A 15,592-nucleotide genomic window follows, 5' to 3' on the forward strand; every position below is an offset into this window, starting at 1 on the left:
CCCTGTCTTCCTGGCTCTGAGGCTGGCCTTCTGTCTGCCTCTCATGAAGGGAACCTCAAGTTAGTTTAGAGGCATGACTGACATCAGTAATGTGAAAACCTCTAGGGTAAACTTACTTAATAAATATACAAAAGGATAAACAGGATTATTTTGTCCTTGATGAGAAAAAAATCCATTTCATAATGTGCCTTATAAAAATGCTTAATTTTCAACCTCCAAAATAATAATTTTTTTAAAGAGTATACCATATATAGGGGCAACTAGGTGGTGCAGTGGATAGAGCACCAGCTCTAAAGTCAGGAGGACCTGAGTTCAAATCCAGCCTCAGACCAAACACTTCACACTTACTAGCTGTGTGACCCTGGGCAAGTCACTTAACCCCAATTGCCTAAAAAAAAAACAAAACCAAAAAAAAGTATACCAGCCATGATGTGGCTTCTATAACTCTTAAGCCCGTAATAATTAAACTGTAGGTTGATTAGTATAAAACTCCCACCTCTCACCCTGATGAAAAGATACATTAACTAAAACTACCATTTTTAAAATGACTCAATCCTCGAGTTGGGGGAAGGAATAAGAAGAATAACTTTAGTTCATTGCACTTGGGTCAGAAAAAGGGGTCATTTTTCCTGTTCCTTTCCTTTTCCTTTTGTTTGTTTTAAAACTGACCTTTTTTTTTTCTAAACCTTTTCTATGTGCCATGGATTTTATTAGCTGATGACCTCAGTGCCAATGAACAGCTCATAGGTCCTCATGCATCTGGTGTTAACTCTATCCTGCCGAAGGAGCATGGGAGTCAGTTCTTCTATCTGCCAGTCATAAAGCATAGTGACGATGAGGTAATTGACTGCCTAACATTCTTTGAAGTGGCTTTGGATTAGTGTGTGATACCAAGCAGTCCTATAATCATGTGGAATGGAATTTGGACTTAGAGGGGAAAGATCTAGTTCAATGAACTTCAGTTCAGCTTCCTCACTTATTTGTATTTACTCTGGGGTCATTGCATTACAAATGATTTGTTCCCTGTTTCCCTCTTCCACCCTTCTATCTTTTTACTGTTTTTCCTCTCAGGTTTCTGCTACTGCCTCTTGGGATTCCTCTGTCCATGATTCAGTGCACTTGAACAGGGTTACCCCACAAAATGAAAGGATTTACTTGATAGTAAAGACCACAGTCCAGCTCAGCCATCCTGCTGCTATGGAGTTAGTATTACGTAAAAGGATTGCAGCCAATGTTTACAACAAACAGGTAATATAGGGCCTGTTTCCACCATTATGCTTGTGACCTTGAAACTCTTCATTTCTGTTAGAGCTATAAAGTAATTGACTATATTTTTAGTGCTTATGGCAGTTTTTCTGATGTACAGAATCAGTCAATAAGCATTAATAAGCACTTACTATATGCCAGGACTGGGAATATATAAAGGCAAAATTGAAATAGTCCCTGCCCTCGAAGAACTTTTAATCTAGCCCCTGAGGCAATGTTTACAAGGTATAAAAATTGATAACAAGATCATTTGGAAGGTGTGGTGTTGGAAGATCCAGAAAGGATTCATGTAGAAGATGATACTGAGCTGAGAGCAGAGATGGGGCACATTCCAGGCATTTACCCAGATGCCTCCTTAGTTCACAGCCACATCTCCTCTCACCTTGATTTCTGCAAGGACCTATGTATTTAAGAAATTACAATTGAAAATGCCTTTTAAATTTGCAAAATATTTGAATTTGAAATTTGGTACAGAGTTTAATTATGCTTTCTCTCCCAACCAGAGTTTTACACAAAGTTTGAAGAGGAGAATATCTTTGAAAAATATATTTTATTCCTGTGGTGTAACCTATGAAATAGTATCCAATATACCAAAGGTAAATTGAAAACTTCAAATTTAGAAGTTTATCTTTAATATTTATTATTATTTTTATAATTATAACATTTGTAACAGATACTAATTAACTGACTCAAACATGTAATAAATCTCCAATCAAGACCCCTAAATTTAAAACATTTACCTCTTAACTGAATAAAAGAAAAACATAAAATTATATTTCCATGTGTTTTTTAAAAATCAAAAATTTAACAAGTGAACAAAAATACATTTGTATATTCAATCTGTGTTCTTAAGGGACCTTTGTTATGATTAGATTTGAGGGGGTTTGGGTTTTTTTTTTTTAATAACTGCACCTAATGTGCGTATGGTTCTGGGATCTCACTTTGTGTCCATTTCTGTAAGTATTTCTGTACTTCCTTCTAAGTATTTGTAATTTTTAATGTGGCTTAATATTGTTTTACATGAATATACTACAGTGCATTTAAGTAATCGCTAATGCTTGGATATAAACATTGTTTCCAGGCTTGTGCTTTTACCAATAAAGTAACTATAAATACTTTTGTACAGATTATTACATTTCTTCCTTTTCATCAAGACCTCTATAGGATAAGTCTTAGCAGTAGAATGTCTGAGTGAAATTTAGGAGTAGTTAGCTTTATGATTCTCATTGGATGTTGCCATATTGCTCTTAGAAAAAATTTGCACCAGGCATAGCTGTATCATCAGTGTATCATCATCACGGTAGAGTGCCTATTTCCCTACAATCCTGAAAATATTAAATTTGGTCTTTTTTTGTTACTTTGTCCATTTAGTGGACATAAATTAGGGTATATCAATGTACATTTCACTTATTATGAAGGAGTTTAAATGACTTTTTATGTGATTATTCACTACTTGTGTTTACTTCTAAAATTTTCTCTTCCTATCCCTTTGCCATTTCTCGCTTAATGCAATATAATGTCATCTTTATAGTAGAATATTTGGCATGTGGAGCATGTATATTTAATGCATAACTACAGCTAATGTTATAGAATAAATACTTACATGATTGAAAACTTGATTTACATAAAAACACCTTTGAAATTTGTATTTCTCATTAGTGGAATGGAAAGACCTCTCATTGCAGCAATGTGTGAGGGCTGGGTATACAGAGGGATAAATTTTCACATCTTTGATCTGGCATCTTTAAAAAAAATGGTCACAGTTTCAAAAAAAATTAATGCTAATGGGAAAATTAATTGTATTTCCAATAATTGCTCCACAAATGGTCCAGTTAGATGAACAAATGAACAATAATTTAACAGCTTTCAAAGTTTGATTCTCTTCAGATTTATTTTACTACATATTCCTGTTCATTTAATAAAATATTGACCTTCTTGTTTATCTTAGGCAACAGAGGAGATTGAAGACCGAGAAACTTTGGCTCTCATGGCAGCAAGGAGTGAAAATGAAGGTACATCAGATGGAGAAACATATATTGAGAAGTACACACGAGGTGTACTGCAGGTGGAGAACATTTTAAGTCTTGAGCGGCTCCGGCAGGCAAGTAGCTGGTCAATGTAAAAAGGAAAAAAAAATTTAAACAATAAATACTATTTGTTAATTTAATTTCCAAACCCTACACAGAGGTCTTGGAGAATGAAGGCTGAGGAAAGGTCATTGGACTTGACAATTAAAAAGTCTTTGGCCTTTGGAAAAGCAGTTCTGAGAGAACAATAATTCTAAAAAAAAAAGAGATTTCAAGGTTTAAGAGAGGATGGACAATAATCAAGTAGTGGCATTGAGCCTAGACCACTTTGTGAAGAAATTTGTCTGAGAAAGGGAGGAAAAAAAATGGGATAGTAACAGAGTGGAGGTAGAAGGGCAGAGGGATTCTTTTTTTATTTTTAGTACTGGAGAGAATTGAAAATAATTGTTAGCAGATAGAAGGAAGCCAATGGAGAGAGAAATTGAACATGCGTCAGAAAGCAGTGTTTCCTGGAGCAAAGTCCTAAATTTAATGAGGTGATGGCATCAAAGGTAAAGCTGGGGGAGGGGGGGAAGAAGAGGATTAGTTTTAACAAGAGATCTTCTGAGAGAAGGGATTAAGAGGAAAAAAATGGATGAAGGTGCTGAGAAATGCAAAAGCATAGTTGAGAGAATTTCCACCAGATAACTTCATTCTCAGTGATATAAAAGGCTCAGTCGTGCTCTAAGTATAAGGAGAAAGTATATTGGTTCAAGGCATGTTGGTTCAAGTCTTGAGAGAGGAAAAGATTTGGTACCATTGGGGTGGGGAATTAAATTGGAAGTCAGTAAGTTCAGAATAGAAGGACTGCTGAGTTTCAATGAGAATCCAGCTGACCATCAAATTGTGTGTGTGTGTGTGTGTGTGTGTGTGTGTGTGTGTAATCCTTGATAAACAAGAACAATAAATTACAGGCCAGCATTGTCCATCATGGTAGTAGGACTACAGAGGGATATATTATTAGACCCTCTTATTTTATCTAAGACTTCAGCCAACCTCTGCTCTCAAAAAACCTTCTAACTGGGATATTAACAATATTTTAAAAATGAATTGCAGTTTTATTTCCACTTATTTCTCCTTTCTTCCTACTCTGGCATATATATCCATGACCACATAGACCTCAGCCAGAGGAAGAGAAAGCATAGACAATGAGCCCAGACATTATATAGCTAGATAAAAAAAGACTGAACAGCTGAATCACTTTAACTTACTGTTCTTGGTTATCACATATGGGACTACTGGTAGTGATGATTTCTCACCTAAAAATGTGACGGCTAAGAATCAATAGTATGTAGTCTCTAATTATAGTTATGATGACTGTTGTCTAAAAATTTACATTTACTTTTACCCAAGAGGCAGCATGGTATAATGAGTGGAGGCTTGACCTTGGACCCAAGAAGACCTGAGTTCAAAATCTACCTATCATACACTGACTGTATGACTGATGAGTGTGTTAAGTGACTAACTGGTCAAGTCTCTTAATCTCTCAATACTCCAGGCAGCTATCCAAGATTCTGAGTTACGGAGAAGATTCTAACCTGAATTGGTAAAGGGAGCTTCCTTATCTGAAAGTTCCCTGTATCAATGAAATCACATTCCCAATTACTATTATTCCTATCCTGACTTTGACTCATCCAGCTAGTCATTTAAAAAACACTTAAGCACCAACGGTGTGCAAGGCAATATTATTGTCAGCTGTGGTCAGACTGGTTATAATCAGAAGTTTTTTTCTGAATATGTAGAATCATATCAGGGCCAGAAACTAGAGGTTTGTCTCACCTAATCTCTCTTTGCCATTCAGACATGAGAATCTATTCTGTTTTTTGAAAGCCCTTAGGAAAGTATATTCTACATTCTCCTTTAGTAACTCATTCCAGTCTCACTTTATAGAAGCATCTTTTGGGGTGAGGGTGTGAACTTATGATTTCTACAAATTTTTGGTATTAGAGAATTACCTGGAGCCCTAAGACTTGCCTAGGACTCCCTAGCCAATTGAGAGAGAGAAAGAGAGAGAGAGTCAGGGCTGGAACCCAGGTCTTCTTGATGCTGAGGCTGGCTATCCACCATGCCCTACTGTCTCTCATGTTATAATTTTTTAAAAGCAATCAGCAATCATCTGTTGATACTTTTATCCATATTACTGTCAGTACTGTTCCAGGCACATTGGTGGACACTAGAGAAGTATAGACCTCGTCTTTTGTTCATAAGGGCCTTATAGTCTAGTTGAGAAGACCAAATTTACTAGAAATTATAATGTTCTAAACCCTTAAGCAATATTTATAAGTAAAATAGAGATTCAGAGAAGGAAGAGATCAAGTATGGGCTCGAGTACTCAGAAAATATTTCAAAGAGCCTATATTCAGATTGCATGCCATCTCAGGTAGGGTGGGGGAGAAAATTTAAAATTCAAAAGCTTATAGAAGTGAATGTTGAAAACTAAAAATAAATTAAATTTAAAAAATATTTCAAAGAAGACATAGGATTTGAGAACCTAAGTAGAGAGGTTAAAAGAAGATCTGCCAGGTAGAAGGGTAAGTATGATCTGAGATGGGGAAGGTAGGAGCAGTGTGTGCAGGAGACAGTGAGGAAACATAGTGTATGATAAGCAGGCAAGGTGATAAAGTGTCTTCAAATCCAAGCAAAGGAGTTTGGAATTAATTCAGTAGATAAAATCATTTCAAGTTTTTGAACAAGAGGTGTAATCAAGTCATGTTTTTAAAAAAAATTAATCTGGAAGCTGGATTGGAGTAGAGACTAAAAGCAAGGAAACCAATTGAAGAAGTCATTTCGATAATATACTTGAGTTGACAAGGACCTTACCTAAAGAGGTGGGAGTGAAAATTTAGAAGGAAGTCAGATTTACAGAACATAGAAAGCTAAAATTTGAACATGACTTCAGGGTTTCTAACATGAGATAATACCATTGAAAGAAATGAGATAGAAAAGGAGACAGATGTCACAGTGAAAAGTGATGAGCTAAGTTTTGGACAGGCTAAGTTTTAGGTGGCAGGATATTCAAGTGAAGATGTCCCACATATAGCTGGAGATACAGAGCACTAGATTTAGAAGAGTAGAGTTAAGATTTCAGCCCTGCCATTTATGGACCATTTGCATATGAACAAGTCACACCATCTGTGTCTCTCAGCACTATCATGTATAAAATAGCTATAATAATATCTGTCTCACCAACCTGACTATGGTTGTTATGAGGAAAGTACAATGTAAACAAAAGTTGTTATTATGAATATAGTCCTGTAGTATAGTTGAGAAATCAAGCCTGACGATATAGAGTCATCCACAAAGGAGCAATACTTGAAGCTCTGGAAGTGAATGAGTTTAATGAGGGATTGAGTGTAGAAATAGAACAGCAGAGAGATAGGGACAGAGTATTGAGGGAGAAAAATCTTCCATTTTAAGATAAACCAACTCAGGACTTTCAGTCGAAGTCTAATTCTTCACCTTTCCATATGGAGGGGAGCATTGAAACCCAGGACAGTTTTTCCTCACTTTTTTATTACTGGTTAGGTATACAGTGATTTACAGTATAAATCGCTGAGTTTACCTGGATGTTGTGTTCACAGGCTGTCACTGTCAAAGAAGCACTTTCCACCAAAGCCCGTCATATACGGAGGAGTCTCAGTACACCAAATGTTCATAATGTAAGCTACAGCCTTCCATTTCACCTGTTATAAGTTGACCTGTTTTTGGAACAAAGGACAGGGCAGGGTTGACAGGGAGGAAAGATAACATACTTCCCTGGGTGACAAGTATGGGGGTTTTCTAACATGTCTAATTTATGCAGGTTGTGTTAGTGCAAATTAGACTTTTATAACCCAGCCCACCTTGGAAAATGAGAGGTTTTTAAATTTACTTTCTTCCTCTTAATAAGACATTCTTTTCAAATTACCATAGAATATAAGCACAAAGCTTGGTTTGAGACACAACGGAAGAAAGATCTGATTGTTTGCCTCCCCACCCTGTGCCTTTTCTATTCCATCACCTTTTGCCCCCTGAGCTCTTTACTAGGGAAGAGGAAGAAAGTTGAAAAGGGGTCCAATTACATGACCCTGTCTGCTGGAGCTCCTGACCTTTGCTTCTTGATGCCAGTGCTGGCTGGCTCCAGCCACTGATAGATGAAATATTAGTCGGCTGCTCATCAATTGTATAGCCAAGAAGCTCTCCATTTCCCACCCCAACCCCAGTTAAATCTCTTCCTCCATCTCTCTCTACTTCTCGTATCTTCTTCAGACCACTCCAGCCTACAGAGCTTAGTAACAGCTGCCTGCTTTTGCCTGGCTGGAGGTAGTCATGGGAGGAAGAGACCTTCGTAGTGCAGCCCCTAAGCAGAAGACATAGCACAGAACTGAAACTTGAAAGGAACCCTGCCCTACCCCATTCCCTCTCCCCTTCAAATCTGACAGGGAGATTTCTGTTTTGCTTGCTTGTTTGCTTTTTAATCGGTAGTTACATAAAACTTCATATCTTTTTAGGTATCTTCTAGTAGACAAGATCTTTCTGGCTGTGACGAAGATGATAAGGTAAAGACGATAACACATAAGAATGTGTTCAATAATAAAATCATCAAACATTTCTTTAGTACCTTCTTTTTACTCTGTACCAGGCACTGGGCTGGGTTCTAGAGACTGTTAAGACAGTGGGGTGAGGGAACAACAAAGACTTCATGTAGGAGCTGAGAAAAAAACTAGGGAATCTAAGGGATTCTGAGAGTCAGAGGTGAGGAAAGAGTGCATGCATCACAAGCCTGGGGGGCAACCAGTTCAGAGGGTTAGAGACAAGAGATGAAGTACCATGTATGGAGTATAATAAGAAGGCTAGCCTGTAGCGGGTGTAAAGGGCAGTGATGTACAGTAAGTCTGGAGAGGTAGGTTGGGCCAAGTTGTGAAGGGATTTAATTGCCAAGCAGAGGGGTTTATATTTTGTTCTTCAGGAAATAGGGAGCCACTGGAGTTTATTGATCGGAGGACTGATATAGTCAGACCTTTAGAAAAATCACTTTGCCAATAAGTCTAGTCTGGCATAAAATATAAGGAATTAGGACTCAGAATCAGGTTAGGAATCACCCACTTCTCTACTGTGAACTTAATAGGACAATTATAAGTCAGTCAATTAGCCTTTTTATTCTTCTGTTTTCCAACTGCAGATCTTCAGAATAAAACTCCATAAATTAAATTGTATTGTAGCTGAATGTGTTTGTGAACAAATGTGTATTATAGCTAGTAAAGGAAAATGAAAATTATTTGAATGTAGGGATTTTAAAAATTAAGGATGATTCATTCATTAAATACATCTTTATTGAGCATCTATCAGAAGCAAAGCAAAGAGGTACCACCAAACTTACATGGATGACTTAGGGACCATGCCCTCAAAGAAGTTACACTCTAGGACTTTTTATAAGCAACCATGTTTCCTGAAAGTCAGATGAAGCTAAGTACGTTTATATGATGAAGACAGCTCTTTTCCCTTTGTTACTAACACCGTGATATCAGTTTGAACTAGCAAATCTTTAATCTATTCCCTGTTTTTGATCTGGATGACTCCTGCTTTCTTCATAGGGTTGGTCAGAAAGTCATTTAGATATGTCAGACTGTAGTTCCAGTTACCAAGATGTATCATGTTACGGTACTTTACCCAGGGATTCTCCTCGAAGGATTAAAGAAGGTATGATTACTTTAGATATTTATTTATTGCTGCTTTTGAAAAGCACGAAGAGAATTATTTTCCTGGTTATACATAATTATTATGGGCTAAGGAATATGAAATGAGGGATTTTTAAAATTTTATTTGATTTCTTTATACTAAAGAGGTCTAGTGTAGAATCTTAATAATACAAATTTGAATTTGTAAAGCATTTTACTTTTCATTACTAATAACGTAACAGTTTGTAAATCACAAAATGAAACTCATGTCAACACTTTTACAGCAACTCTCAGCTTAAAAGGATGAAAATGTACCACTGTTGAGCATATTCAAGTGCTCTGAAGGGAATTCCCAAAAAACCCTTCCAAAAGCATCATTGGATAAAGCATTAAAAAAAAAGATGCAAATATCTCCAATACCATTTCTTTTCAAGAATTATTATGGTACTTTGACAGCATAAAAATATCATAAATTTCACTTAAAAAGATCTTAACATGCAACCTTACAAAAAGACTACTTTGAAGTAAGCTTACATTTGAGTAGCTATGTGGTTCCATGGATAGAGATTGGGACCTGGAGTCAGGAAGACTTGAGTTCAAATCCTGCCTAAGACACTTTCTATCTGTGTGGCCTCGGACAAGTCATTTAAGCTGCCTAAGCCTCAGTTTCAGTATCTGTAAAATGAAGATAACAACAATACCTACCTTGCAAGGTTGTTGTGAGAATCAAATGAAATAACATGTAAAAAGCTTTGCAGACCTTAGAGAGCTATAATATTAGCTCTTTAAATGAGCCCCAATACCATGGAATTGGGAAGGAGAAGCACCAAATGAAAGAAAGGAATGGTAAAGAGAATGAGAAATAAGAATATATGGCTAAAAGTAAAAGCTTTTCTTCCTTATTTGTTTGCAGTGTAGGGATTAGAAGGAGAGAATTAACTCGTTATTTATTCATTTGATCATTCAACAAGTATTTATTGACCACTTTCTATGCATGCAGCACTCTGCTTGGCAATAGTAGGGAGATCAAAAATTTTTTAAAACCCAGGTAAAACACAGCCCCTAATCTCTTGGTGCTTACAGTCTAATTAGAGACAGTGGGCACGCACAAGAGCAATTAAGTTAAAGTACAAGGCAATATATGAATTACCAAGATGAGTAATACAAATAATCAGCATTATGAAGGGACAGAGAACAGAGAGATCAGTATGGGCCAAAGTAATTAGAAAGGATTCATAGAAAAAGGTAAGACTTGAATCATACCCTGAAGGATGGGTTATGGTTGTATTGGTTTCTGATTATCTTGTACATCAAGCAATCTTTTAGGAACAGAAAGTGATTCCATAAATTATCTGTGTGCTTAGCTAAATATATCTTTATTGCCATCCAATTATTAGCAAATTCATTTCTTGGTTAACCAGAAGTCTTTCTTATATATAACATATTCACTCTAGTTTCTTATAGTATATTGATGAAATAGTGCCATGATATAGGGGGAAAAAACAAACCTCAGTATTCCGAACTTCTTACAGAAGTCTGCCTGAAATTAATTAATTAATTATCTAGGTCTGGCATCTCTGCTTAGAGAACGAGAAATCCAAATGACAAGGTTTCCCTTAGGTAGTTAAAAATCTCTCTGACCTAAACCTTCTCTGCTTACCATTTGTAGTAACCCAAAAACAAAATTCAACAATGAAATTTAACAGTTACAGGGTTCAATTTGGGAATTTTCACCAATGATCACTATAGAAATGTTAACATTAGATGTATATCCTTAAAGCCTTCCTGGAAAAACCAAGGTAAGGTACAGCATGTAAAACAAGTGTCACCTCTCCATACTCAAAAAGAAGAAATGCTTCCTTTGGTTAATTGCTCCCCTCTGGAGAGTCGTTTCAAAATGGACATAGATGAGTAAAGGGATATTTAATTGAACTACCAAAGAGTATTCTTGTCCTTAACCTGGTCACTGCTGAATCATTTCTGAGGAGGATCAGTGTTTCCAAAAGAGAAGGGGGAGGGGACAGAGAGGTGGCAGCTAGGTGGCGCAGTGGATAGAGCACTGGCCCTGGAGTCAGGAGGACCTGAGTTCAAATCCAGACTCAGACACATAATACTTACTAGCTGTGTGATTCTGGGCAAGTCACTTAACCCCAATTGCCTCAACAAAAATAAATAGATAGATAGATAGATAGATAGATAGATAGATAGATAGATAGATAGATAGATAGATAGATAGATAGATGGATAATAGATAAAAGAGAAGGGGGAAAGGAGTGTGTTTAGTATGTCTCCATAGTAATTATTACCTCATATATTCTGCTTTTCCCTAGGTTGTGCTTCAGAGAATCCTCATGCCTTAACAGTCAGTCCCTTTAAAGCATTTTCTCCTCAGCCACCAAAGTTTTTCAAACCTCTCATGCCCGTAAAGGAAGAACATAAGAAAAAGACACCTTTGGAAACCAGACCTCTTCTCAGCCAGGAGGTAAATATTTCACATTTTCTTCATTGACCCAAAAAAACCAGACTTTTGCTATTTAAAAAGTAGGTGGAAATTTGTACTAATCAATAAGCAGTACTTAATGTGTGTACATGAATGGAATAGCACCCCACCAATCCTATTCTGTCACATGTGTGAGGTCTTGGTGGCAGTTTTTGATTGGTTAGTTTGGGGGTTTTTTTGGAGGGGGAAGGTAATTGGTATTGATTGCCTTTCTCATTAATTATATTATAAAATATCACTTCAAATGAGAGAGACATGTCCCTTGGATGTTCTTTGAATCATGAAAGCATTTTTTTTAATACTTTGGCATTATTGCATCTAAATTGATGCTAAAAATTCCATTTGAAGGTCTTGTGAAACTCCATCCATGTCTCAACTCAGACCATGCTAATCAGCTGCTGCACGACTCATTTTTAATGAAAACTTCAGCATTGCTTTTCTAACTTGCATGATTTAATATGTATTCAACCCATTGGTGTCTTCTGTGTGTGATGTGTTTGTGTGTCTTAACCTTTGCAGAGCATGCCCTCACCTCAGGTACATAAGGCTGGCTGTGTTGTACCCTCAGGAAGTAATGGCAACAACCTGCCAGTAGAAAACAATAGAATACGTGAGGAGAAGATTGTAAGTTCTGGATCAGTTTCTGTCATAATGCCTGGTGGTGGGTTTAAGGCCCTTTCACGGGCAATTATGCAAGTGCAATAGAAAAAAAAATGATTTGCATTGAGTGTTTCCTTTTTTATTTTGAATATTGACAATATTCTTTTGCATGAATATGAGCTATCGTTTTCTTTTTGTTGTTCTGAGTGTTATGCAGAGAGAAAAAGACGTTTTAAGTGATCCTGGACTTTAATTCATAAAACAGACAGCATGAATTAACTAATGTTGAAATTTTTCTAATGTGTCTGTACATATTGCTCAGATTCTGAAGTTAATCTTCATAGAAGAGTTGAGCTCACTTGGAGTAAGTAACTCTGCATTGAGCTGGGAGTATGTCTGAAAGCTTTTTGTTTTGCCTGATGCTCTTGCCAGATTTGTTTTGCAGTTCACAGCTGTACTGTAATCCATCCCTGCCATCATTCCATTATCTTCATCTCTGTAAGGCAGGTGACCTTTTTTGAGTTGCTGTCAAAATACATTTTGTACCCCTTGGTGCCAGCTGTTTTCAGGAAAGGTTTTTCCATACTTTAACCACATAACCCTAGAAACTACAAGCCCAGAAACTTGGTTTGCAAATTCCCTACCTGGGAGACTCTTTTAAATACCCCATGTAGCCTAGAATTTTCCTGCCTATATGCAACAAAGAAAAGTTCAATTTTGTCTCAAGGTAGGGACCTAGCTGGGGTGGCTTCCCAGATTCTGAATAAAGTTTAACCAGCTCTAGTGGGTCTTGGCTTTGTGGTGTTTACATTTGCAAATTTTTATGTTGTTTGTACTCAGAAATAATGAAGAATTAATTTCTTCAACTCTACTACACATATTAGTTCCTCACCTTAATTGGGGTGAAATATTTTAACAATTCCAAGCTGCTCATGCATGTTGTGTGAAAACTAACTGATCCTTTATGCAGACATGTATCCCACTCCCCCTCCCCCACTCCAGAAAGATCTCAGGAGGTGATCTTTCCAGCCCCACATTCTGCTCCAGGGAAATCCACACTCTTCTCCCTCCCCCAGTTACCACGTAACTTTCCTAGTGCAGAGGAGTGCCAAGAGTACTTGGCCTTAATTCTCTTCCCTTATCTCCCAAATCTGTTAGTACTCTGGTATGTCCCTTAAAACTGACTCCTCTCTAGGGCAGGAGCATGAGCCAAGTGGCTGACAGACTAATTTTTTTTCTCTTTCTGTGGTTCCAAGATGGATTTAATCAGTCTATTTATTTATGTTATACCTATCACCATGGCACACAGGCACTAAATTTAAACCAATTTTAAAAATAAATATTGGCTGAAATAATAATGAGTCATTAAGAGATCCTGCCATGTGCTTCTTTATAGGCATTAGTTTACAGGGTTTTTACCAGGCTGTGTATTTTTCAGTTTTCAAATTGTGTTTTTCTTCCTTGATATTCTCTACTCCCTCTTTAATGTGATAAAATAAAGGTAGGGCCTCCAGCTATCAAATGATAAGAAATCTAGTAGTGTTAAAAGACTTCAGTGCAGAAAGCCAAAGGAATATTTTTCTCTATGTACACTATTTAATAATCATGATATCATAGATTCATGGCTGGAAAGGACATTAGAAATTATCTAGTCCAATCCTTCATGATATGAATAAATTCATATTTTAGTAGCAATATTTTTATTACTGAAATCTAGGAGCATCCTTTAAGTGAAAATTCCATATTAGCTCATTTATTCAAAAAGCATTTTTAAGTGCATAGATTATATACAAGGTGCTGTTAGGCACTTGGGATACAAAGTTTAAAATAATAGCTCTTCAAGAAGTTTACTGTTCTACTACTAATGTGTATTTACACATTATCATAGATAAGTATGAAGTGGTAAGAGATAAGAACAAAAGATATATGTACCCACAGAATGATATAAGGAAATTTGAAGAGGAGGAGAATACTAGAAAGATTCCATAAAGACTTTTCCAGAAGAGATGATACTGAGCCTTGGAGGAAGAGAAGCATTATTGAAAGGCAGAAATTTGGGGCAGAGGGAAGAGTGCCTGGTAGGCAGCAAATTGGAACACTGGGCAGTGTTCTGCTCTCAGGAGGTTGTATAATGCATAGTTTTTCAGATTATATCTGTGCTCAAATTTTCCCTAGGTTTTAGATGAAGACATAATGCCAATAAAATAACAATATCTGCATAATGTTTGAGGTGATGTGGAAGGTTTGTGATCATTTTTTTTAATTAAAGTTTCCTTTCTGTCCCTGATATTTTGAGGTGGATATGAATCTACATTTTCTTCTATTTCTTCTCTATCCCCAAAACCCAAACTGATGATTAGGCAGCTTAAAACTCTTATTAGAGATATAAAACTTCATTACTTTAGATATGTATGATATCACTGGTGTAGGTTTTCCCTTTATTTATCTAAAAATTATCTAATTATCTAAAATTAAACATTTTAGATAAACTTTTGCTAGAGAGACTAAGCAACAAACATGTACTATTACCCTTGTGTTTCTGAGAAATGAATCAGGAGGCATAATTAGTTAGGGACTGTGGCCAGTTCCTTCTGTGAAGAGTACAAGGGGGAGCATCAACAGTAGTCATACATAGCCAAGCATCAGTGATCATCTTGTGGAAAGTAGGTAAGAGGCAGAAGGAGAGAGGGAGAGAGAGGGGGCAGGGGCTGGGGGGAGGGGCAGCGAGAAGGGGGGGAAGGAGGGAAAGGGGTGTGTGTGTGTGTGTGTGTGTGTGTGTGTGTGTGTCTGTGTGTGTGTGTCTTGGCAGTGCAAGAATATCACAATCCAGAGAGATGAACTGGCAAGCATGGTTAAGAATCACCCCAGGATTGTAAGGAACCTTGTATTCAGATTAGTTTGAAATCATCCAAAGATATTCTTTGATCCACTCAGGAGGAGGATCATGTTTCCCTTGTTTCAGGCCCTAGGATTTGTGACTAGCTTCCTCTCGATCTGACTGAATTTCAGCTGTGGACAGCTCCTCATTACTGTCAATGCTTCCTGTGTTGGCAAACCACTGAGTTCCTACAGTGGCAGTTGGCCAAGGAGTGTAGAATGATGGTAGGATTAGTGAAGAATTATTTCAGTTATTTTATTACTCACCTTAAGTTAGTAGAGGGGAGGATTTGAGAGGAAAAATTTCATTTTTGGAACATTAAGTTCAAGATGTCTATGATACATTTATTTCAAGATATCCAATAGACAGCTGATGATATGAAACTAGAAGTCAGGAGAGAGATTAGGGCTGGATAAAGAGATCTGAGAATAGTCTGCTTAAAAATGGTAATTGAATCCATGGAAGCTGATGAGATCACTAAATGAAATAGTATAGAAAGGGAGAAAGAGGGCCCAGGATAGATCATTAGAGGATACTCACATTTCATGAGAAGGGGCAAAGAGGAAATGGAAGAGAAGGGAATAAGTATTTATATAGTACCCCCTATGTGCCAAGCACTATGCTA

General features: G+C 36.9%; 1 protein-coding gene across 4 annotated transcripts in view; it reads left to right on the plus strand.

Moving 5' to 3' along the window:
• The window catches only part of KIF13A (kinesin family member 13A), a 245,689-nt gene that overhangs the window by 217,359 nt on the left and 12,738 nt on the right, over positions 1-15,592 (plus strand). For 2 of the 4 annotated variants that reach the window (XM_020986811.2, XM_020986812.2), the window contains 9 exons: positions 715-839; positions 1,072-1,248; positions 1,770-1,862; positions 3,215-3,367; positions 6,914-6,991; positions 7,823-7,870; positions 8,906-9,011; positions 11,320-11,471; positions 12,009-12,113. In XM_020986811.2, coding sequence (XP_020842470.1) covers positions 715-839; positions 1,072-1,248; positions 1,770-1,862; positions 3,215-3,367; positions 6,914-6,991; positions 7,823-7,870; positions 8,906-9,011; positions 11,320-11,471; positions 12,009-12,113 — 1,037 coding nt within the window. The remainder of the gene's footprint in view (positions 1-714; positions 840-1,071; positions 1,249-1,769; positions 1,863-3,214; positions 3,368-6,913; positions 6,992-7,822; positions 7,871-8,905; positions 9,012-11,319; positions 11,472-12,008; positions 12,114-15,592) is intronic. The other 2 variants (XM_020986813.2, XM_020986814.2) reach the window with 1 other exon arrangement.

This window comes from Phascolarctos cinereus, unplaced genomic scaffold (assembly GCF_003287225.1).
Source record: "Phascolarctos cinereus isolate Bilbo 61053 unplaced genomic scaffold, phaCin_HiC Scaffold_4;HRSCAF=312, whole genome shotgun sequence".
In the NCBI taxonomy this organism is placed as follows: domain Eukaryota; kingdom Metazoa; phylum Chordata; class Mammalia; order Diprotodontia; family Phascolarctidae; genus Phascolarctos; species Phascolarctos cinereus.